Here is a 26,030-nt window from a genome sequence, read left to right on the forward strand (position 1 = left end):
TGGAACAGATGGTGGTCTGGGATAAGGACAGGAACAGGCTGGGAGACAGGGTTCAGGAGTCAGGCAAATAGGCAGTGTCCACAGTAGCAGCCAACCAATGATTCACCTAGTTGCTTAGACAGCTGGCTGTGCCTCTTTCTGGTTTAAGTAGAGCGTCCCAGCCAATTGTATGGCTGGACATCTCCCCCAATCAGGAGCTTTGTGGGCAGGGCCCTTTGCAATCTAGACCTTTTGCTGGTCCCCTTTTCCACTGGTTCAGGTGAGCTGCTGGGTGGCAGCTGTGCTGTGAGCAGTGCCTGGGGACCCACAGGCCGGAGTGCAAGGTCTATGATATCTCACATTCTGCTGGTCAAACATTTGCAGCGTGGTGAGAATCTGGTCTTCGCACTCAAGCATTTGATTAGCTGAAGGATTGATTAGGGAGCAGATGGTATTTCACACATAACTGGTGTGATTAGTCCATCCTCCAAGACCCATCCATGCCTGATAGGAGAGGCTAGTTTTGGATGTGCTCAGTCTTCCCAGAGCTATTCCATTGCTTAATAATTTGACTTCTTGATAGCAGGTATAAAAGTGGCAATTTTTCTGAGTGAACTGAGCAATCAGTGGGGGTAGCAGGTTTGATTGGCAGTATGCATACTTGGGTTATTTGGTCTGGCACCTCTTGTAGTGCTGAGTTAAAGGCTAACTATGGTGGAATGTACCTTTCTTCTGAAATGGTGTAGGTATGGTGTGTCCTGGGTTTCCAGATCATTTTGAGGGTATGTCTTCTATCTCTGTAGCTGAAGCAGTATTCAGTGATTTTTTTTGCCTCTGGAATGCATCCCACTTTGCACAATAATCAAGTGAGGTCCAGATTAGTGACTGTAGAAAGTTCTACTATCCTCAGTTTAACTTCTGGTTCATAGAAAACTGGACTTCTTGGCTTCAGAATTTTTGGACATTGGTAGGAAAGTAAGTTCTTCTTCGAGTGCTTGTTCATGTCCATTCCAATCAGGTGTGTGCACGCGCACGAGCACAATGGCCAGAAGATTTTCCCTTAGCAGCATCCGTCGGGCCGGTCTGGGCGCTTCCTGGAGTTGTGCCTTCATGACACTCAATATAGAGTCCTGCCAACACGCCACCCCTTCAGTTCCTTCTTACCGCCAGTGACGATTGGCTGGAACTTCCCTTAGTCCTTGCTTAGCAAGCGCGTTCTGTAGTCATTGTATATAGTTACCTTAGTGTCTTCTTAATATTTGAGTTCTTAGTAGAGTTGTTGGGGGTTCCCCGCCCATCCCGCCTCCTTGGAGCCTTGGTATGCCGCAGTCCCCTGGGTTTAAAAATTGTGTGGCCTGCGTGAAGCACATGCTTAAGAGCGATCCACTCTCGTCGTGTTTACGTTGCCTAGGGGAGAGCCACCAAAAGGATCGCTGTAAGATCTGCCACAAGTTCCACCCTAGAACTCTTAAAGGGAATAGCGGCTTAAGGTGATCCTCATGGAGGCAGCCCTACACCCTCACTCCGACCTGGGCTCAGGGGATCCGGCTCCTAATGCTTCATCCTTGACGTGGAGTGCCCCAGCACCATTGTCAAGCTCGGCGCCAAGAAAGGACTCATCCCGAGACGCTTGGCACTGACATGGCACCGCACGAGCCCTGGCTGAAAGCAGGCACCAATCTCACTCGCTGGAGCCTCAGAAGAAAAAGAAGCCGGACAGCTGCTCTCCTCCAGCTAAATCCAGAGACGTGAGACCCCAGGTGGGCCACAGCTCCGGATCTCCTGCTGGGGCCATGTTGACTCCTGCCAAAGTGAGGCAATTGAGTCCAGCTCCCCCTCGGTCGCCGGTCCCTACACAGCAGCTACAGCTCCCTTGGACGCCGGAAGCTTACCGAGCTGCTCGGGACCTCAGGCATCTTATGGCACCGTTCTCGCTCCCAAGGAGGGAAGAACCTCCAGAGCTGACAGACCCACCCCGCCACTCCGGTGCAGTCAATAGGGAAGCTGGCTATGATGTCGAGGCACTCCCCCTCTCCATGTCCGTCGGCGCCAGCTCACTTGGACAGAGAGCTTACCCGCTCCCCGAGCTCTCGACACTCAAGGCAACAAGGCTCGGCTCCAGGCTTGGTCTTCAGTCTCGGAGACTTCGGAGTCAGAGTCCGACTCCTATCACTCCAGGAGAAGCAGGAGCTGCAGATCGAGGTCCGGGAGAGATAGGAGGGAGCCCCAGGTGTGGCCTCCGCAGTGGCAGAACCCACCTCAGTGGCCCTTCTGGACCCCCTGGGCCTTTCACCAAGGACAGGGAGGAACCCAAGGTCACAGCTCCGCGACATCTTATGTGGCCTCAGCCACCTTTGTCCCGCCATCGGCTATGCATCTGGCCTTGGCGCCTGCCCATATGCCAATGCTTCTGACAGCGGCACTGTCACCTATTCCAGCACCGACCTCAGCACTGCCCTTGGCAGCATCCTCGCACCCATCTTCCACGCCGGCACTGTTGTCAACTACGATGCAGGCACTGATGGCCCCGGCACCGATGTTGGCGACGGACCCTTCACCTTCATCGGCACCTGCGAGCGGATTGGCACTGGCTCCATTGATGGTTCCTCCTGTTGTACTCATGGTGGCGCTAACACTTGTTCCAGCATCTGCAGCTCCTGCACGATCTGGCGCACCACTAGCACCAACACTGCACTGAGAGACTTGGGACCCCCCTGGGGGCGGATGGCAGGGAGCATCCGCTCATAAACGCTTCCTCCTCTTTGTCACCGGATGAAGCATTGGTGGGTACAATGCTTGAGGACAACAGGGTGCTGCAGCAGTTGCTGCGCAGGGCCGCTCAGGATCTGAGCATTAAGGTTGAGGAGGTAGTCGAGGAGGCTGATCCCATGGTGGACATCCTCGCACCGTCAGGACCTTCCCGTATTGCCCTTCCACTTATTAAAACCACTTATTAACACCACCAAGACTCTGAGGCAGACCCCAGCTTCCTTGCCGCCCACTGCCAAGTGGAATGAGAGGCATTATTTCGTGTCCTCCAGAGGGTTCGAACATTTATATCCCCACCCACCCCCTGACTCTCTTGTTGTGGACGCTGCTAACCAGTGTGAGATACAGGACTTCCAAGGGCCCTCCCCCAAAAAACAGGGAGGCTAAGCATCTAGACCTTGTTTGGAGAAAGGTCTATCCTGCAGGGGGTCTGCAGCTCCGTATCTCGAACCAACAGGCCATCGTCAGCAGGTACTTGTACAACACCAGTGCGGTGATGGCCAAATTTATGGAGCTCCTCCATTTGGACTCCCGAACCGAGTTCTTGGCTTTGGTGGAGGAGGGGAAGCTAGTCTCCCGCGCTTCCCTCCAGGCCGTATTGGATGCTGCAGATGCTGCCACTAGAGTTATGGTGACTGGGGTAGCCATGAGGAGCAGCTCCTGGCTACAAGTCTCGGGGCTCCCTTACAAGGTCCAGCAAACTATTCAGGACCTCCCATTTGAGGGTGAGACTCTTTTTTCTGAAAAGACAGACAAGAGGCTGCACAGCCTGAAAGACTCACGAGCCACCCTCAAGTCATTGGGCCTGCACACTCCCGCCACACTTCTGAGACACTTCTGCCTGCAGCCTCCTCAGAGATTCCATAAGCAGAATCGACAGGATGGTTCTTGGAGGAAGAACAGGAATGGCAGGAGGAGGCAACACCAATCCTCAGGCCAAGGCTCTGGCCAGCCCAAGCCGCCCTCTGGCCCTAAACCAGCCCTTAGAAGGTGCGGTCGAGGGCGGCGCACCAAATCAGAGACTGGATGTACTCTGTCTTACCTCTTCCTCCCGACTATCCCCTTTCTACTGTGCATGGTCCCATATCATTTCAGACTGCTGGATGCTCCGCACGGTAGAGAGGGGATACTCCATCCAATTCTGTATCCTCCCACCCTTCCACCTCCCTTCCCCATCCCTCTTCAGGGACCCATCTCATAAGCATCTACTCAACCAGGAGGTGCAATTGCTCCTATTGCTATGGGCAGTGGAGGAGGTTCCTCTGGAGTACAGGCTTCTATACCCGGTATTTCCTAATATCGAAAGCCAAAGGTGGCCTCAGGCCTATCCTGGACCTGCGAGAACTCAACAAGTTCGTAAAGAAACTCAAGTTCTGCATGGTCTCCTTGGCCTCCATCATCCCCTCACTAGATCCAGCAGATTGGTATGCCACTCTCGACTTGAAGGACACGTACTTTCACATTGCAATCACTCAGCCCCACAGGAAGTATCTCAGATTTGTTGTCAATGGTACCCACTGCCAATTTACTGTCCTCCCATTTGGCCTGTCAGCAGCACCTCAAGTATTCACCAAGTGCATGGCAGTCACCACCGCGTTCTTGCGGAGGAACCAAGTACCGGTGTTCCCGTACCTCAACAACTGGCTGATCAAAGGCCGCTCCAGGACCCAAGTGGAATCTCAGGTCACATTTATCAGAGCCACCTTCAAGAGGTGGGTCTACTCCTAACCAAAGCAAAATTGACTCTGTCTCCTGTCCAGAGGATAGAATTCATAGGGGCAGTACTGGACTCGACCTAAGCCAAGGCATACCGGCCACAGGCAAGGTTTCAGGCCCTCAACGACATAATCCGAGGCGTCATGCAGTTCCCCACCACTACAGCTAGAAACTGCCTGAAACTTCTCAGGCACATGGCGGTCTGTACCTATGTGGTGCAGAACGCCAGACTCAGGCTTCAACCTCTCCAGTCGCGGCTTGCGTCAGTGTATCACCCAGCACGGGACCGCTTGGACAGGATCGTGACCCAGCCTCACCCGGTCCTCGACTCCCTCCAGTGGTGGATCAACGCTCAGCAGGTGTTCTCAGGGATCTCCTTTGCTGCCCCACAGCTGTCTCTGTCATTGATGACAGATGCATCAGACTTGGGCTGGGGAGCTCATTTGGAAGACCACAGAACTGAAGGCCTCTGGTCGCAAGCAGATATGCATCTCCACATCAATGTCAGAGAGCTGAGAGCGGTGCGCCTACTTAACTGGGCAATGTGTATCAGTCATGATGGACAATACGACAGCAATGTTCTATATCAACAAATGGGGGTGTGCACACTCCTTTCCCCTATGCCAAGAAGTCCTCATGCTGTGGGACTTCTTTGTAGAACATTAAATTCACCTGCAGGCATCATACCTCCCCAGGGTTCAGAACGAGCTGGCGGACCATTTCAGCAGGTCCTGCTACAGCCATGAGTGGTCCCTTTGCCCGATGTCGCAATTTGAATCACCAGAGATGTGGGTTTCCCCTGGTAGACCTCATTGCCACGCGACGCAACAGGAAGTGCCAGCAGTTCTTCTCCTTCCAGAATCACAGCTTGGGCTCCATCGCGGATGTGTTCCTCCTCCATTGGGGAGGTTCTCTCCTGTACACCTTTCTACCAATACCGCTTGTTCACAAGGTGCTGCTCAAGATCCACAGAGATCGAGCTCGGGTCATACTGATAGCACCGGCCTGGCCCCGTCAGCACAGGTACACATCCCTCCTAGACATGTCTGTGGGAGCCCCGATTACCTTGCTGCTGTCCCCGGATCTTCTCACACAAGATCAAGGAAGTCTCCAACACCTGAACCTTCAGTCGCTCCATCTTATGGCATGGAAGCTCCATGGAAAAATCTGTTGGAGCTTTCCTGTTCAGATCAGGTTAGACAGGTCTTCCTTGGCAGTAGGAAACCCTCTACGAGAGCCATGTACCTTGCCAAGTGGAAGAGATTTTCAATCTGGTGGGCACAGCGCCATTCACCCCCAACGCTGTCTTCAGTGCCGCACATTCTGGACTACCTCCTCCATCTGAAGCAGGAGGGTGCACTTAGCCACCATCTTGGCCTTCTACCCGGGCGTGCAGGGCCGCTCCGTATTTGCTAATTGTAATGATGCTGCCGCTGGCGGGACACAACTGAGAGTATCAATTCAGGACAAATTGCTTGGAGCAGGGAAGTTACAGCCCAAGGCTGGGTTTCCTTTACTATTAAGGCACACCAAACCAGTCAAACAGAGAGGACTTCGGTCTCACCCCAATGGCTAACCATACGTCATACAAGCAATTCCCTTAGACACTCAGTTTCCCAGTATCACCACCAGTGCCACTCGTTATGGGTATGAATGGTTATGAAAACCAATACCCCAGTAAAAGAAAAAAGGTTCTTCCAGTCCCAAAGGACCAAGCCCCAGACCCATGTCAATATACAAGTCAGATCTTACCCACAAACCACACTGTTGCCAATCCTTTAGAATCTAAAATCTAAAGATTTATTTATAAAAAGAAAGAAATATAGATGATAGCTAAAATTGATTAAATGGAATCAATTACATACAGTAATGGCAAAGTTCTTGGTTCAGGCTTGTAGCAGTGATGGAATAAACTGCAGGTTCAAATCAAGTCTCTGGAGTACATCCACAGCTTGGATGGGTCATTCGATCCTTTATTCAGAGCTTCAGTGTAGCAAGGTTCCTCCAAAGGTAAGAAGCAGGACTGAAGACAAAATGGAGGGGTTTCCAGGGCCTTTTATATCCTCTGCCATGTGGAAGGACACCCCTTTGTTCTTACCGTGGAAAATCACAGCAGCAAGATGGAGTTTGGCATCACATGGGCAAGTCACATGTCTACGCATGACTCAGTTCTTTTACAGGGAGAGCAGCCATTGCTCACATGCTACCTTGAACGTTCCCAGGAAGACTTCTCATGTGGATTGGAGTCTCCCAAGATACATTGTCAGTTAAGTGTTTCTTGATTGGGCATGTAATCTGCAAATTCCTTTTTCAAGAAGCTGACCAAATGCTTCACTAATGCTACTTAGAATTAAACACATTGAGATACAAGTACATAGCCAATATTCATAATTCAACTACAAAATTGATACATGCATACAGATAGCATAATCATAACCAGCAGATCATAACCTTGTCTTAGACACCTTACTTAAGCTCCTTTGTACAAGATTTGGTACTACTATATGACCTTGGTTGCAACCATGATCTATACGGTCACAGTTTATGTCAATAACGTCACACTAACCCCATGGTCGGCCGATTCCTAAAGGGGCTCGACAGGTTATACCCTCACGTCCGTCAACCGGTTCCTGCCTGGGACCTCAACTCGGTCCTTTCTAGGCTCATGGGGTCCCCTTTTGAGCCTTTAGCAACATGCTCCCTGCTCTACCTCTCTTACAAGGTCACGTTCCTGGTAGCAATAACCTTGGTCAGGAGGGTGTCCAAGCTCAGGGCCTTGACATCATACCCTCCCTACACCATGTTCTATAAAGACAGGGTTTAGCTCTGGCCTCACCCTGCTTTCCTCCCGAAGGTTGTATCGCAGTTTCACATCAACCAGGACATCTTTCTCCCAGTTTTCTACCCTAAACCTCATTCCAGTGGCAGGGAGCAGAGACTCCACTCTCTAGATATCTGCAGGGCGCTGGCCTTTTACATCAAGAGAACGAAACTTTTCAGAAAGTCGGTCCAGTTGTTCTTAGCAGTGGTGGACAGGATGAAAGGCCAGCCAGTTTCATCCCAACGCATCTTGTCATAGATCGTGTCCTGTATCTGTGAATGCTACAACCTGGGAGGTGTTCCTGCACCTCCGATCACTGCACACTCTACCGGGGCACAGGCTTCATTTACAGCGTTCCTGGCTCAGGTTCCCACCCAGGAAATCTGCAGAGTGGCAACATGGTCCTCCGTACACACTTTTGCCATGCATTGTGCGATTACCCAGCAGGCCAGAGACGATGCGGCCTTCGGAAGAGCAATACTCCAATCAGTGGACAGCTCCGACCCCACCTCCTGAACTTGGCTTGGGAATCACCTGATTGGAATGGACATGAACAAGCACTCGAAGAAGAAAAAACAGTTACTCACTTCTCATAACTGTTGTTCTTCGAGATGTGATGTTCATGTCCATTCCAATACGCACCCTCCTACCCCTCTGTTGAAGTAGCCGGCAAGAAGGAACTGAAGGGGTGGTGGGTCGGCTGGGCTCTATATTGAGCGCCATGAAGGCACGACTCCAGGGGGCACCCAGGCCAGCCCGATGGATGCTGCTAAGGGAAAAATCTTCCGACCATTGTGCACATGCGCGCGCACACCTGATTGGAATGGACACAAACAACACATCTCGAAGAACAAGTTACAAGAAGTGAGTAACCATTTTTTACTCATCATAATGGTCCCTTCTGACCTTAAAGTCTATGAGTCTATAAGTCAGGAAGCTTCTTCAAGGAACGGTTCTTCGCTGGTCCAGACAGTACTTGAGGCTGGAACTGCTCACCATTAATATGTTCCTGATAGTAGACCATAACAACAACATGAAGGATACCTTTGCCATCTGCTGTATCTTCTGGCTAAGATTTGTTTAAAAATGTGCCAAAAGTTAGACTTCTAAGACCATATTTAAGCATCTAAATAAGTAGTTTATTTATCAGAAGTGCTGAGCACCTGCAGTTGTTATTGATTTCAATATATTTCATGGGGATCATTAGATCATCTAGTCTGACCTCCTATATATCACAGGTCATTAAATTTCACTCAGTTATCCCTGTATTGATCCCTGTATTCTAACTAGTCTCACCTTTTCTGAAACCTCTGAATTCACATTCGTAAAATACATTAATATTTTAAATACAAGTTTCAGTTGAACTTTGTGCTCGTGATCAGAAATCAGGTTAGGTAAACTGAAGGGAAAGCAGCATGCTCAATGGATTGGGGTACCAGTCTGGGCCCAGAGACCTGAGTTCTATTTTAGGCTGTCACTGACTGACTGTGACCTTGGGATAGTCACCTCAGCCCAGATGCACAAAGGGATTTAGATGGCGAAATCCCAGATATAGTTGCCACTGTAATTCACAAAAAATCCACTGAGCTACTGTGTAATTTAGTAATCTAAATTACACAGTAGCTCAGTTTAAGCTACTTAAAATTTAAGTGCCAAATTTAACTCATTTGGCACTTAAATTTTCACTGTAAATATTCCCTAGGCACCTAAGTTTGTGTTGCTGGGCTTGCTGCCTCATTCTAGGTATCCGGATGCTTATCTCACATCTATGCCCCAGTGTGATCCATGAGCCTGGGAGAGATGTGCTTGCCCGCTTGTCTTGCATGTGGAACAAGCTCTGGTAGGCGTGTTCAGAACATACATACCAGATCAGGTCCCATTCAATATCCAGCCAAGGGAAGAGGTGGTGGTGCTTCCTTTGTACCTGTTAGCCTAGTGGTTAGAGCATTCACCTGGGAAGTGGGAGACCCGGTCCCATTTCCCTGATCCAATGACTCTTTACTTATTTATACACAGTGAAACAGCTTCATTTGGAGAGATTGAGAATATTACTCCATATCCCGCTGGTTAGTGCACACTCCCTGAGCGGCGAGAAATCCCTATTCAAATATTTTTTCTCCAACAGGTAAATGAGGAATTGAACCAAGATCTCCTACATCCTAGATGAGTGCTCTTATCACTAGGCTAAAAGTTATAAGGTAGGCAGTACCACCAGCACCGCTAACCCTCGTGTTTCTTGTAAGGAATGGTTTAGGCAAGGATGGTGGTTCTGCAGGGGAGTCTCAAGTTCCAGCTTAGAAGATTCCTGATGGAACAATTTATGAGACCTCAGTCCAGCCCTGGGTCGACAGAGCCTCTTGTACGTTGTCTGGAGATGCTGAGAAGTGCTCATCTTAGCACAGTCCTCCTGGGCTCTGGATCATCAGAGAGTAGAGCTAAGGATTTTTGCAGGCAGAGCACACAGAAGGAAGGTAAGAGCAAGCACTCTCATAAAAAGTGAGGGAAATCCTCCCCCAAGTCCTCATCTAAGAAGAGGACTGCTTCCCTTATATTGTCCAAATCTGGTGAGACTCTGTGCCACGGTATGGGAGTGGTCAGGAGCTCACAGGGAGCAGGGGTTTGACCTGTGGATGCTGAGAGCCAAGAGTGCTCCGAAACTGCCTACAACTGCAGAAGTAGGACCAGCCCCAGTAAGGGAGCAGTCACCGAGCATACCGACAGTACCATTGCACAGCAAGTAAATGGATTCAGCGGCGCCAACACTCACTGTCCAACCTAAATCGACACCATTGGCATTGTCAAGAGACAGAAGATTAGCCCCAACAGAGATTCCAAAGGTTCCTGGGCTCCTTCTCGTTCCTACAGGCCAGACTACTTGGATCAGGACCACAGTTAACCTTCCTTATGGGGACCTTACCCATACAGTCCCTCACACTGGCTCTATTGGGATCCCTGGAAACCGTATTTGAGACCTCCTGAGTTCAGAGAATCACAGCAGGAAATCATACAGAGGTCACCTCATTGAGAAGAACCATACCCCTCTCAAAAGTAAACTGATAACTAAATCCTCTCTCCAAGCTTCAGTTGATACAGCAGACACAGCTTCCATGGTGACTTTGGTTGTCATGAGACAAGCTTCAGGGCTCCGATCCTCTGGATTTGTGAGACAGTTCAAGTTACTGTGGAGAACTTCCCCTTTGAAGGCAACAACCTGTTCAGTCACAGAATGGATGAATCCCTCCATGAGAGGACTCTCATGCAACCCTCCACTCCCTAGGTATATTCACTCCAGCAGCTGAGAGAAAATACTCCAAACCACCTCCATATAAGCAACATCCTGCTCCTCAGCCCTTTGATCACTAAAGGCCTATGAGCTTCCCAAGAAGTGCAGCAGACAGAATGTCCCTTTGTCTTTCTCTCCACAGCCAAGAAATCCTTTTGAGAGAGCCTTTCAACCAGTCCCCTTGTCACCTGGCACCCACATTCCATTCGGTGACCCTATCGCCTATTTCTCCCCAGGGTGGCATCATATCACCTTGGATGGATGGATCCTGGAAATTGTCACCACCAGCTATAACATGGAATTTTTGTCCGTCCCTACCACAAAACTCTTCCCTGTCCCTCTTCAGGGACCCTTCTCATGAGAGGACTCTCAGGCTGAAGGTAGACTCCCTGTTCAGTTGGAACTGATCCCTCATCAGTACAGGAGGAAAGGCTTTTATTCAAAATATTTCCTGATTCCCAGAAAGAAGTGATGATGGACACCACGTTTTGATCTCCAACTGACTAATTTTGTACACCGTTCGAGATTTGGAATGATTACCCTAAACAAAGATGACTATTTTGTAGCTCTTTATTTGAAGGATGCCTGTTTCCACATAGACATTCATCCAGTGCACAGGAGGTTCCTGCACTTTATGGTGGGCCTAGAACATTATCAGTACAGAGTGCTTCCATTCAGTCTCTTGACGCCACAAGGGTTTTCACAAAGGTGGTATCCTTGGTGGTGTTTGACACTTCCTGTGAATACCCAGGGTTCTGAGGCATCTTGCTACCACCTGCCCTTAGTGTGAGGAAGCCTTGTCTCTGCCTGCTGTGGGTCAGCTCCCCAGTTCTGTCGGCCATGGGCAACACAAGCATTCCCTTTGCGGCCTTGCAGATTCTGCTGTCACCCTACAAATTAGTGGTTGGTGCACTCCCATCCTCAAGCCCTGTGAATGTCTCCCTGGAGAGTCCAGTCTCAGGTCCACTGAACACTCACAGTATTCATGGATTCGCTGCTTCCAAAAATCAGTTCACCTCAGCTTACTTGTACCATCTCAGATCACTGCTCCGCTTAACTCAGAGCACTTAGGTATGTTTATAGTGAAATCAAACATAAGTTTATTTAACAAAGTACAGAGATTTAAGTGATATCAAGTAGGTTTTGAAAACAGTTAAATATAAAATAAAATTATAACGCCTTTTGAAGTCTAGACTTAATTAACAAGATACTCTCACAGGTGGTATGACAGCATCACTAGGGCACCCCAGTATTTCTCTGCCTCGACAACTGGCTGCTCACGCGGATCGTCATATTAAGAAGTACAGTTGGTGGTCCTTTCCCTACTCAGCCTCTTTCAAATGCCTGGCCTACTGCTCTGAAACAGCTTGAGGACACAATTTCAAAAGGGATGCATTCTTAGTACAGTGATCAGAGCCACTAATAATGCTTTCCCAACCATTCCGCTCTTACCTCAAGTCCTGAGGAAAATCAAGCAGGCCAAAGTATCAGTAATGCTAGTAGTGCTCTGGTGGCCAAGGCAATTTTTGTCCACCAGCATCCTTTAGGTGGCTTCATGTCTCTGCATATGCATCCAGCCATTTCCAATCCCTCCAACTCAGGACAATGGCAAGACCACCCATTCCAAACCAGCATCCTTCCATTTAATAGGTTGGTATTTGGATGGATGATGAGCCCAGAGAGAGGTCTTGTTCAGAGCCAGTACAATCCATCCTCAATAACAGTAGGAGAAGTGCTGTGAGAAAATGTTGTGCTGCAAAATGGAAAAGATTTTTTATCTGGTGCCAACATTGTCAGATACCTCCAGAGGCTAAAAAATTCCTACCATTTCAGACTACCATCTTTGTCTAAAGACATTATGTCTGTTAGCTCACTGTGTGTGCATTTGGCTGTGATTAATGCCTTTCATCTTCCAGTGGAAAACTGTTTGGTCTTCACCCACCATATAACTGTGATGTTTCTGAAAGGCCTTTCCAGAACCTTAACTCCAGGACTGGAACTAATGTCAACTCGGGACCTCCATCTAGTATTGTCAGTGCTCATGAATCCTCCATTGAAACTGTTAACCTCCTACTGTGTTCTTCATCTGTTTTTGAAGGTGTCTATCCTGACTGCAGTCACCTCCATCAGAAGTGTAGGTGAGCCTGGGACCCTTATCACAGACCTTCCCTACACTGCCTTCCATAAGGATAAGATTTCTTTGAGGTTACACCCCAAATTTATTCCAAAGGTTCCCTCTTAACTCCACTTGAATCAGGTCATACGCCTACCGATTTTCTACCCAAAACCTCACTACTCCAGAGAAGACAAGGACTCTATTCTCTGAATGTCCATCAAGCCTTAGCTTTCTAGTTGCAAAGGACAAAACCCTTCAGGAAATCCCTGGGTTTCTTTGTTTCTGTTGCCGAACCGGTGAAAGGAGAAGCAGTCCCCTAATAGAGACTTTCTAAATGAGTTTCAGATTGCATCCTGCTGAGCTTTGAGCTTGAACTAGACATCTCCCTCTCAAGGTGTGTACTTCAATGGCTTCTCTTCAAGATGTTCCCCTTCTGAAGATCTGTAGAGCAGGAACATGGGTGTCAGCACATACCTTTACCAGACATTACAAGATGGTACAAGCTTCTTCTGCAGATGTATCCTTTGGCACAGCAGTTCTGCAGTATGTGGTGCAGCACAATTTCTTGTACCCTTCTCCTCACTGGGTACTGCTTGAGAGTCACCTTGAGTGGAATATACATTGGGACTGTCACTCAAGAAGAAAGTAAGTTTTATAGTAATGAGTTATTCGAGATGTGTGATACCTATGTGTATTCTATTATGTGTCCTCCTTCCCCTCTGATTTGGATCCTTTCCTAAGATGGTTGGTGGTAGAGAAAGAACTGGAAAGGCAGTCAGTCTGCCCTTGGGTTGGAGCATGAGGAGGTGCAGGCACAGACCAACAGACACTGCTACTGAAAAATCTTATGCAGTCAGGTGAGGTGGAGTGCATGCATACCTTGAGCAGAATACACATAGGGACTACACATCTCAAAGAACTCCAGTTTCTGTAAGGTAAGTAGCCTTTGTTTTTTTGATCTGCTTTTTTAAATTGGTCTAAAATGTTGAAGGCAATTAATTTTCTCATTGTGGTTTAAGTGTTTACTTGTTGCATTTTATAGCTCTGCTGAAATCATATGTGGCAGTTTTATATACACTGCATATTTTCATTGACTTATTTTGAGCCACTTATTTGCAGATTGGAATTAAAATTCATTCTTCAATCCATTTTCTTAAACATTATCTTGTTCATTGTGAACCATTAAGAGATTTTATAAGAAAAGTGTTTTCAATATTGGCAGTTTTATTGCCAAAGCCTTGTTAGAGATGGAAAAGGAAATTGAGGTGGAAAATTGTTTCAGTTTTCATGTTGTGAATTTTTTAATTGGGGCTTTAATCCTGTGCCTATTTCATTTTAGGGGTCCTGTTCCCGTAAATAGAGGAGTTTGAAGTTTATTCTTTCAGAGGGGTCAGAGAGAGACTTTATGCTTGGATCTCTGGAAAAGCCAGCCTATACTTTCTCAGACTATGCAGATTAGGTTTTATTAAATAATCCTGTTCAAATGTTGGTACTTTAAAGACCTAATAATTAGGCCTAATTTTGAAAGAGTCATTAGTGGCTCCACAGTTATAGTGCTGTGTTTTTGAGTTAATGTATTGTTTCAATCACTTTGTTTGAATTAGCCCTCTTCCTATAGAGGAGGTACAACTGCCTCCCTAGATATATCCCTCTGGTTTCCCTGCAATAGGGTTGTCAGGGTCCAGTTTTCGACCAGAACACCCCGTTGAAAAGGGACCCTGATGGCTCCAGTCAGCACTGCTGACCGGGCCGTTAAAAGTCCAGTTGGCGGTGCGGCGGGGCTGGCAGGCTCCCTGCAGCTCCTGGGAAGCAGCTGGCATGTCCTGCTCCTAGGCGGAGGGGTGGCTATGGGGGCTCCGTGCGCTGCCTCCACCCCAAGTGCCAGCTCTGCAGCTCCCATTGGGTGGGAACCATGACCAATGGGAGTTATGGGGCGGTGCCTGCAGGTGGTGGGACAGCACATAGAGCCCTCTGGCTGCCCTCCTCTTTCTAGGAGCCAGAGGGACATGTCACCACGTCCTGGGAGCTGCCTGAAGTCAGCACCACTTAGAGCCTGCACCCTGAACCCCCTCCTGCACCCCAATCCATTGCCCCGAGCCCCCTCCCACACTCCAAATCCCTCGGCCCCAGCCCAGAGTCCCTTCCTGCATCCCAAACCCCTCATCCCAGCCCCACGCCAGAGCCAACACCCCCAACTTGAGCCCTCACCCCCTCCTGCACCCCAACTCCCTGCCCCAGTCCAGAGCCTCCTTCCGCACCCTGAACCCCTTATTTCTTGCCCCACCCTGGAGCCTGCACCCCAGCCCAGAGTCTGTATCCCCTCCCACACCCCAACCCCCTGTCTCAGCCCAGTGCCCCCTCATCCATGGCCCCACCCCAGATTCTGCACCCCCAGCCGGAGCCCTCACCCCCTCCTGCACCCCAAACCTCTGCCCCAACCAGGTGAAAATGAGCGAGGGAGCTAGAGTGGGGGAGAGCGAGTAAGGGAGGGTGCATGGAATGGAGTGATTGGGGGCAGGGCCTCAGAGAAGGCGCCTCTGAGAATGGATGGGGCAGGGGGCGGGTAAAGGTGTTTGGTTTTCTCCAATTAGAAAGTTTGCAACCCTACCCTGCAAGCCCCTGAAGCAGTTGCAGTGTGAGCCTGGAGTGCTCTGAGCAGCTGCTGTTGCTTCCCTGTTGGCCATGAGGTGAATCACAAGAAAGGGAGGAGAGTAATTCTGCTTGCACCATTACCTGTTTCCCTATTAGGCTGTGGGAGACCCAAGGAGAACAGAATAGGTGCTCAGCTGAGACTGCCTGAGCCCAGGGGAGCACCTAATAAAGGATGGTCTGCTCCCCTTTCCCTACGGCCAGGCAGAACAATCCAGGAGAGGAGAAGAGAATCTGAGACAACCAGTTACTGCTTCCTGATTCTCTGTCTGAGCACTTGTGTACTTTAGAATAATTTGGGGGGCCCCTTCATGACCTTCCAGCTCCATGACCCCTATATGTTCAACTCCAGCCCCAACATTCCTGTGTGTCAGACACTACTGAGGGAGAAGTGTAGGAGTGCTACACCTGTTGTGGTCTCCCCTAGTCAAGAGAATCCCTAGCAGGGAACTTGTGTTTTCCACTCACTTTGCTCTCTCTGGAAGTACAACAGAACAGAGATATTGCTCCAAAATATTGATTTTTGTCCTCAACCTTTTAAAAATATTTAACCCACAGTGCTCCTCAAGGAAGAGATATTGATTTACAACATGGGATTAGTTTGCAAACATCTAAAATTGGGAGGAAGTGCCTAGATTGAGGTGAAACCGAAGCCTACTTGTGCGGAAGAAGGAGAAAAGATAAATTAATAAAAGTAAACTTAAGTAAACTTTCAAAGTTGCATTGAAAGGAAAACTGCAGTATAGTTGCAAGTACAATATACAACATCTACTTTTGGACAACGTTATTTAGGTTTCATAGTCAATAACATATACATTAGGAAATGTCAGAGTAAAGGTTGCCTGTATAACCCTGAATTTTGCTCCCTAGTATATATGTATTGTGCTAGTCTTGAATTATTTGGTCAACAACCAAATATGCAGTTTACCCCAGGGGTAAGTACTTCTCTTGAGTCCCAGGGACAGCAGTAATTACCCATCACTGTTTTTAAATCCTGGAGGGGCTGTGGTAATGCACCCTGTGGAGTAGAACACAATCCCTAGCCTACAATGTGACATATAGCATTCATAAAGTTAATCCAATCGTCCCCAAATATAATGCATGTGGTTGTAATAGCTATCACAGTATTAGTGAGGCATTCGTTGTGACATCATAGTTAAGGCTGAATTCTACTTTGCACTTCTGGCAGGGATTCAACCTTTATTTTGTATGAAAAATACAGTACATCCTTTCTGAACTTACAGTACTTATTCTTTGAATACTGAATGAATTTTCTGAGAATTACAAGTAAATCCATTAATTAATTTCAATTAAAATTAATTTAAAAACTGTTCCTTTAAAATATTTAGCAACTGTTTCAGCCTTTTTTGTCTTGAATGGTTTTAACAAAGAAGTAACATTTCAAACTTTCTACATATAATTAAAATTCATTTAAATCTTGTGCATAAGTTATATTTGAATAAATTAGTTTACATAAGACCACAAGCATGGCCATAGTGGATCAGACCAATAGTCCATCTAGCCCAGTATCCTGTGTTCTGTCAGTAGCCAGTGCCAGATGCTTCAGAGGCAGTGAACAGAACAGGACCACCCCCTGTCATCCAGGGCCAGTTTCTAGCAGTCAGAGGTGTAGGGTTGTAATTAAGCTATTAAAGATTGTTGTATCTAATTTTTATTCCACTACAAAAAATAACGGAGTTAAGTTTATAATTATGTATCAGTAATTTAGGGTAGAAAAAAATTACAGGGATATTGTGATTATCCCAAAATCAAGTACCACAAACCCAGGAAATTCAGAGTTATGTGCTTGAAAGAAATCCAGAAATATGAAGTTGAGAAATGTGCAATTAAGACATTGTCGGGGGGTTCATGTCCGAGTCCAGCTGTGTCTCCCAGGGGTGAGGGTCTGTGGCTGGTGGTAGGGGAACCCGGGTGTGACATTCCCCAGAGTACAATCTGAACTGGTGGACACCTGTATTTACTCAGTTCACTAACCTGGGCTGCCTCTGACACTGCTTCATTGTGAGAGCAACCACTCCCGGTCGCTCACACACAGCCTCCAGCATGTAAATCACTCCCCGGTATACTGTATGAGTGCTATAGCCAGCCATTCGTGAATTACATTGCAGGGCAACACCAGCAAACTTCCAGTCCCAGACGTACCCCCAGAAATGTGCATCTTGTACTGCCCAGCCCTCTCCTGGATAAGCTCATATTAAATCTGTCATTTATTAATAGAAAATGATATGTACAAATCCTGTTATCGCAAATGAAGTGTCCCAAACACACTGGTTTAGATAAAACAAGTTTATTAACTACAGAAAGATAGATTTTAAGTGATTCCAAGTAATGAGGCATAAAAATCAGAATTGGTTACCAAAAAAAAAAAGGTAAAACACAACTAAAACCTAACTTAATAAGCTAAGTGAATTCAAAGCAAAATTTTATCTCCCAACATGCTTTAGCAATCTTATTGGCTGCAGTACTTTCAGCTAAGATCTCTCCCCCAGTTCAGTGGTCATTTTCTTGTCCTTCAGGTGTTGTTGATGCCACGAGTAGAGATGCCATGAGAGATGATTTGGGGCCTCTGCTCCTCATTATTCTCTTCTTTGAGAATCATCTCCAGCTGGGGTTCAGGAGACAAAATCTGGGGAGATGGGAACTTCCAGCTGCTTCTTTGTCAAGATGTAAATTTCTCGCTCACACCCTTTTTCCTGCCAAAGAATGGCTGTTTAACCAGGTGATAGTCTATCTGATTTTGTTGACACCTGTCTGAAGTGTCAGTTTGCCTTTTGTCTTCGAAGAACCAGTTTGTGCCTGCTTTTCTAAACTTGGAATATGTCTCAGTAATGTTATACAGTAAAATCTTTTAACTTTACATACAATGTTGCCACACATATTTTACAAGGACAGGATTGATCAGTAAATCATGGGTTTTCAAATGATAGCTTACAAGGCATAGTTTGTACAAAATGTATCTTAGTCTTGAAAAAAGGGTGAGCATAGGATACAGACTTACACCCAGGGCCGGCTCCAGGCACCAGCTTGGCAAGCAGGTGCTTGGGGTGGCCACTCTGGAGAGGGGCGGCAGGTCCAGCTATTCGGCGGCAATTCGGCGGATGGTCCCTCACTCCCGCTCCAAGCGAAGGACCTTCCGCCGAATTGCCGCTGCAGATCATGATCGCGGCTTTTTTTTTTTTTTTTTTGTGCCTGCTTGGGGCGGCCAAAACCCTGGAGCCGGTCCTGCTTACACCAGGCCCTCCTTGCTGCAGCAAGTTCCAACCCAGGGCCCTGTGATTGGCAGTCAGATAGGCAGCCTGGGAATGGGCACCACAAAGCCTGCTTTATGGGTTGCTTCCTGCCCTGTCCTCTACCATCTTAAGTCCCAGCAGGGTCTGCTTATGGACTCAAAAAAGGGGGTTCTCCCTAACTGTGATCTGGAAGCTCTTCTCCATCAGTCATGGTCCACTGTTCCCAGTCTGCACGGGGGCCTTCAGTGGCTCAGACATGGGCTCTGGTCAGGTGCTGTGGATCTTCTGCAGCCTCTGTGCAGAAGCTACTAGTGTAGGACTGATCCCATGCCCTAGTAGCTGTGACTGAACTGAGCGGCTCCCTTTTGAGCTCTGCTTCCATTGTTAGCGTGCCCAGCAGGTACCTTTTGGGCCCAGAATTGCATGTTAACCCTTGATTCCCCTCTGTGGGGCTTATACACACAATCACAGACACCCAAACCTTGTCTCTCCCCTGAAGTGATTCCAGAAAGGAGAGGGTAAAAAAAGATTGAACGTGTCTTTAAAAAATCACCTTAATCTAATCTGGGACAAGAAACACAAAAATGCTTTAATCATAATTGTATAGTTATTGCATAGCATCACTACAGAGTACTGATACATATCTGGAACCTTAACTGCATCTTAATGTACTTTTTTGTCTGGAATATGACACAGTGATGGTAATTGACAGTTACCTTCAATAAGTAAGACATGCAATTAGTTAACGTCAGTGTTTGCAAAATTCAGTGTAATTCCTCTGCTAAGTGTGTGCAAAGAATTACTGCAGATACTTGAAATTACAGTAGATCTCTTAGGTAAAACTCTTTCCCCAGTCCTGTCCAAGAATCCCCTAATAGGTATTCGAAGTTGAATGTCCTTACAGTCCTTGTAGCTGCCTGAGAATGTGGTTGTTCATCTTCTGATAAGGAAATCAGATAAGAATGGTCTTTTCAAGTTTCACTGTCTCTTTTCCCCCAAAACCCAAATGTGTGGCCTTCAGCAATGCACCTAAGCGTCAGGGCCTTCAGGCTGCTCCTAATTTCTGTCTGACTGTGAGATTTCTTTCTGGTACTATCGCCTTGTCAAGATCTAAGACTACTTTGACTGTTTATTTTTGTCTGTGACATTTTTTTCCAGTAAAATAATCACTTCTAATAGAAATCTTATTTTTTGCTTGTAGGAAATTCGCAAATGGGTGCTACCATAGTAGATGCTTTGGATACTCTCTATATCATGGGGCTTCATGATGAATTCAGAGAAGGACAAGACTGGATTGACAAAAACCTTGATTTTAGTGTGGTAAGTAGAACATCTCCTTGCATTTCACTGGTTCTTTTAAAGGTGTTTTGAGAAAACATACTGTGGTGTTCCCAGGGGAGGGAAAAGTTGTTAAGCTGGAACTATGGTTGAGGATACAAAAAACATTTATTAGAAAGACCTGAAATTCAGGTTTATGGCTAAACTTCAAAGGACTTCCTTTTTATTTTTTTTGTTTTGAAAAGTGAATATCTCTGGCTCCCTAACCAAGGATGTCTTTCTATTTAATGTGTTTAAAAGTTAGTGATTGTCAAAAGATGGATAATACTTAAATGTTCCATGAGAGATATTAAAACCTCTGCAGAAGAAGTAAGTACAAAGTTATCCCCAATACAGATCAAATTATAAGCATGTTACAACAGCACCAGAGTATTCAGTTGTGGAAGGAGAAGGGTGTTTACTTTTAAAATTGCGGTGCATGAACTACTTACAATATTTCAGTCTAATTGTTTATTACAAGTTTTTAAGGTATATAATCTGATGCATCCCAGAATAACAATCCAAAAACACAAAACAACAATGACAGAACAAGACATACATGTAATAACCATGAACTAGTTATGTTTGAACAAAACATAACAGTCTGAACAGCAGATATGTATCAATGGGTCCTGAATAGCAGCACACATCCAATGGTACACACACACACACACACACACACACACACACACACACACACACACACACACTTTCCTTCCCTTCTCCCCAAAAGTTCAGCAATGCCTAGTTGGAGGCATCAAGTGACCTTGGGGCTGTAGGCTGTACCTCTGATTCAGATCACTATGTGGGTGCTCTTGCTGTGCTACAACTTCCCCAGCTGGCCACATGACACCATCATACACAGAAAGAGCCTCCTCTGCCCTGTCTGGTCCTCTTTCAATAAGCAGTATATCTTGCTGGTGAACAGTGCATTCTCCCTGTGGCAAATGCATTTGGCATGCTCCTTAGCTTGTAGCCCGGAAGATCATGCCACAAGCATTCAAAATGCTTCCAGATCCCCATCTAACATACACTGCCTGTCCAGGATAGAATGCCTAGAGTCTCTTATGGATATGCTTGTTGAAACTCATGTATTTCCTAATCACATCAGTTGTTTTCAAGGACAGTGAAGGAGTGGGATGATCCTCTTCTGTCATTATAAACAATTTGATCCTACTAGGTTGGCTGAAGAGCCGATAGAACGGGTTTACTTCTGTACTTTCATGAGGCATACTCTGACTATCATGTAAAGCAGGACTTAATGCAAGGGTGTATCTCAGTGTTCCTCTAATATGTAAGCTACATGTTACTTCAGAGTCTCATGCAATCTTTCCACTATCCCATTTTCTTGGCATACACAGCAGATTTATAATGAAATGTACCAATTCTCATCAGAAAGCCTTCAAACTCTTTTGGTACACATGACTGGGTACCACACCAGCACCAAAAGGGTTAACTATGCTTTGCAGGCTGAGGAAGCCCCGCCCCTCTGACCCTGCTGGGCATGCTCGCCTGGAGGCAGCATATAAAAGGTAGCAGCCCAGCTCAGTCTGGGGAGGCTGCTGACGGGGAAGGACGGAGGCTGTGAGCTCCCTGCAGGGAGTTGCTACAAACCCCAGCTACGGGACTACGGCTCACAGGGTGTGTCAGTGTATTCTAGTGGTAGTTGATTATGTGACCTGCTACCCAGAGGCTGTCTCAGTACTGGCCACCTCTGTTTTATCTTCTTGTCCAGGATGGACAAGTATTACCAGCCACCACATAGACACCATTCCTGGACAAAAAGTCCGCAACCAACATCGCCCATTTCCCCAGAAAATGTGGGAAGTGGTCCAAAAAGAACTCGAGGTGATGCTAGCCTTGGAGTAGTGGAAGAATCCCAGAGTGAATGGAGAAGCCCCATACTCCTGGTCCCAAAGCCCGATGGGACTATGAGGCTCTGTATAGATTTTAGGGGGATCAATGCCATTTCCCGCTTTGATGCCTACCCGATGCCATGGGTGGATGAACTGCTGGAACAGCTGGGTAGTGCTAAGTTTCTATCAACACTAGATTTGACCAATGGGTACTGGCAAATACCCCTGACCCTGACTTCCTTGGAGAAGACAGCCTTCCCGACGCTACTCGGTCTATATTATTTCATCACCATGCCCTTTGGGTTACATGGGGCTGTGGCTACATTCCAGTGATTGATGGACCAACTGTTGCAGCCACACTGGCAGTATGCGGCAGCTTATATTGACGATATTGTGGTCTACAGCACAAGTCGGGAGGAACACCTACATCTCACCGCGGTCCTACAGGCCCTGAAGGAAGCAGGACTCACAGCTAACCCCAACAAGTTTCCCCTTGGGTGGAAAGAAGTGACCTACTTGGGATACACAGTGGGGGCGGGCCAACTCCACCCCCTGGTGGACAAGGTACAGTCCCTGAAGGACTACCCCACCCCTACAACGAAAAGAAAGGTAAGGAAGTTCCTGGGTTTGGCTGGAAACTACAGAGAGTTCATGCCAGACTTTGCCACGATAGCCGCCCCCTTCTTCTACCTCACAAAGAACTCCCGGCCATGGAATGTCCGGTGGTTGGCGGATTGTGCAAGAGCCTTCCGGACCTTGAAAGATCAACTCACCCATGAACCCATCCTGTTCCTCCCAGACTTCTCAAAACCCTTTATTTTACAAACAGACGGCTCAGAAGTGAGGCTGGGAGCCGTTGTTTTTCACACAACGCACAGTCAACTTGTGGAACTCCTTGCCAGAGGATGTTATGAAGGCCAAGTCTATAACAGGGTTCAAAAAAGAACTAGATAAATTCATGGAGGATAGCTCCACTAATGGCTATTATCCAGGATGGGCAGGAATGGTGTCCATAGCCTCGGTTTGCCAGAAGCTTGGAATGGGCCACATGGAATGGATCACTTGATGATTGCCTGTTCTGTTCATTCCCTCTGAAGAACCTCGCATTGGCCACTGTCAGAAGACAGGATACTGGGCTAGATGGACCTTTAGTCTAACCCAGTGTGGCCATTCTTACGGACAGGAACAAGATGGGGCGGGGGGAACCCCTGGTGCTGTACCTAAGCCGGAAGCTATTTCCCCGAGAAGTCAAGTACTCCACCATCTAAAAGGATGCCCTAACAGTAAAACGGGCAATAGTATTACATATTGAGGAGCCCCTTTCATCTTATTATAGACCATGCACTCCTAGAATGGGTCAACATCATGAAGGATTTGAACTCATGGATTATGAGATGATACCTCAGCCTCCAACTCTACGAGTTCAGCTTGTTATACTGCCCAGGTAGGGCCCACACTAATGCAGACTTTTTCTCCCCGGCTGGGGGGAGAAGGGGGCAATAGGGATGGACCCCCGCCGGGTCCTGTCTTGAGAGGTAGGGTGTGTGACGGGGTGTGCCTACCCTATACCAGCCCCCAAAAGGTTAACTATGCTTTCAGCCTCAGGACCTGACTGGCTGCAGAATCACCTCCACCCTTCCATCTAACCCTACGTGACCTGACACCCTGTGATGGGGTGTGCCTACCCCGTGACAGTATGTAGGACATCCTGTTATCTGAAACGAGACTCTCTGGTAAGCCAAGCATAGCAAATAAAGTAATTAGGCAAGAAATGAGCTCCTCTGAGATGCCTTGTGAAATTATGAATGCAAAGGGATAACATGAGTAATAGTCTGAAACAGTCAATGGGATGTAATCATGCAGTGAAATCAAGGGGCCAGTAGTAGCCACTGCAATTCTCTGCTATGATCTGTCTATGACTACCAGTTTCAAAGGATCCGGAGGAACAGACGTATGCACTTTGCGGGCAGAGCATGCCTTCAAATGATGTTAAATGTCCGTGCATAAGTTTGACCACCAACCATGACTACGCAGAAGTTTTTTCATCTTTGTAAATCCCAAATGTCCTTCATGAGCCACATCTAGGACTTTTTGTCACAACGATCCTGGAACGATCAACAAGGCTCCTCTGCATAAGATAAGTTGAGTAGCACACGTGTTTCCTGTGAGTGCTGAACGAATTTTATAGAATGTAGCTAAAAAGTTTTCTTAAAGACTGGGTCCATCCAATCTGCTTGTACAGCTCATATCACCTTGCACAGTTCAGCATCTTTAAGTCTCCCCTAAGTCAATTGGCATATCTTTCAGTAAAAAGCATATGGTGTACTCTGCCTTTTTTGCGTGCAAGGGTGCTAACCCAGCAGAATTTCTCAAAAGTATCAGCAAATAAATTACATCTTCCTTTGCTATGTACCAAATCAAAGTCATATTGGTGCAATTGAATAATCCACTACTGCAGCTTCGCTCTCAGCAAGTAATGGGCAAATGATCAGTTTCTAAGGTGAAATATTTTCCCACTAAGTAGACCTTGAAGTGTACAATAGCAAAAACTATTCCCAAGAACTCTAGCTCAATCTTGGAATATTTTCCTTCCATCAGTGTCAGAGTACAAGACACAAATGGAACCAGCCATCTCTCCTGGAGCAGAACTGCATCCAGACCCCAATTGCATTATATCAGTTTGAAATACTGCCGGCTTCCATATATGAAAATAAGCATGGGATTGGATCCAACAAAGGGCTTTGTTTCTTTAGTCTGAACCAACTGGCCCTGGCCCATGGTTAAATCCCACAGCGGTGTGGCAAAGGTACTAAAATGGGGTGGAACACGGCATCCTATATATTGAACTAGGCCAAGGAATGAACATAAACTGCTACAATCAGTGGATAATGGTAGTGAAGCAACAGTTTGTAGTCCTTCAGGCATTTGTTTCACATCATCAGCCCACAGAGAATGCCCTACAAACTACAGCAGCTTTTACAAAATGGCACTTGGCCACATTCAACTTTATACCATCCTGTTGGAGTCAGGTTAGCACCCGATTCAGAATAACACTGCTCAGGAAGAGTCTTAGCCAGAGCCGTCCTGTCCATAGGACGGACCAGGGCAATCGCACCAGGCCCCACGCTTTGGGGGGTCCCGTGCTTCAGGACATGGGGTCCAGGGCAGCCTGAGGGATTAGTGGGGGGCCTGGCGCTGGCAGCAGTGAGCGACCTGGCCCCAGCCCGCCCCGCTCCACTCTGCTCTGCCCCACCAGCTTCTGGCGGAGGGGGCAGAAGCCAGAAAGAGGCAGGGAGGGGGCTTGGGGAAGGGGTGGAATGGGGGTGGGGAGGGGGCAGGGCAGGGGCGGGAAGAGGCGGGGCAGGGGCTTGGGAGAAGGGGTGGAGTGGGGCCGGGACCTGGGCCGGGGGGGGGGGGGGGGTTGTCCCAGGCCCCGCACCCCCCAGGGTTGGCCCTAGTCTTAGCAAAGACAAGACGGACATCCAAATAGCAACATGCACCCTGGATGTTATCCAGAAGCTGAGAGACCACTCTCTGAAATATTTCAGGAGCAGAGACTAAGGAAAAAGGGAGTTGTTGATAGCAGAACCTCCCAAATGGTGGCTGAAAGTCAATGACAGCTGCAGAATTTCAGCCAAAGATGTTTGCCAATAACCAGATCAGTAGTCCAACACAGAAAAAATCCAGGATCCACTTATTGGGCAAGTCATCTCTTTGAAGGTTTGTAATTGAAACTGCTCACATTTATTAAGTGCCCTATAATCTGTGCACAGTTAAATATCACTGTTCTTCATGTGTATATTCACTGGGGTGAGCTCCAATCCATAGGCCCTTCCACCTCCTGAATGATATAATTATCTTTCATGTGCAGTTCTGCTCAGATTTTGCTCTGGAGGTACATGACATGCAGGTCATGCGAAGGACTTGGTGTTCAAATCCAACTGCAGAGAGTATGCACTTCTTGTGGACAGAAAGCCATCACTGTTAAATAAATCCTGCTGTCTCTGGACAATACTTTGGGTATCCCCTTCTATTCCAGTCCACATAAGCTCACCTGAGATGTCCTGTATAAGTTGCATAATACCAAGCTGTCAGCACAGATTGTAGGACAATAATGGAACAGCATTTGCAGCTGTACCTTTAACAATATAAAACTTGCAGTCAACTTTATTATAGCTTTGTAGATCACAGAGCATACAGCTTTACCCACTGTCTGCAAGGCATAACAATTCCAAGCTTTTATAACCACTGTCTGTAGTCAGTCAAATGTCCA

The 26,030-nt window shown here is 47.2% G+C and overlaps 1 protein-coding gene across 5 annotated transcripts in view; it reads left to right on the forward strand.

Annotated features, from left to right (window-relative positions):
- The window catches only part of MAN1A2 (mannosidase alpha class 1A member 2), a 295,186-nt gene that overhangs the window by 130,363 nt on the left and 138,793 nt on the right, over positions 1 to 26,030 (forward strand). For all 5 annotated transcript variants that reach the window (XR_004647895.1, XM_034787853.1, XM_034787871.1 and 2 more), the window contains one exon: positions 19,786 to 19,904. Coding sequence is in view for 4 of the 5 variants with exons in the window: in XM_034787853.1 (XP_034643744.1) it covers positions 19,786 to 19,904 (119 nt within the window). In the remaining variant the exon portion in view is untranslated. The remainder of the gene's footprint in view (positions 1 to 19,785; positions 19,905 to 26,030) is intronic.

The sequence above is a fragment of the Trachemys scripta genome, chromosome 1 (genome assembly GCF_013100865.1).
Source record: "Trachemys scripta elegans isolate TJP31775 chromosome 1, CAS_Tse_1.0, whole genome shotgun sequence".
NCBI lineage: Eukaryota > Metazoa > Chordata > Testudines > Emydidae > Trachemys > Trachemys scripta.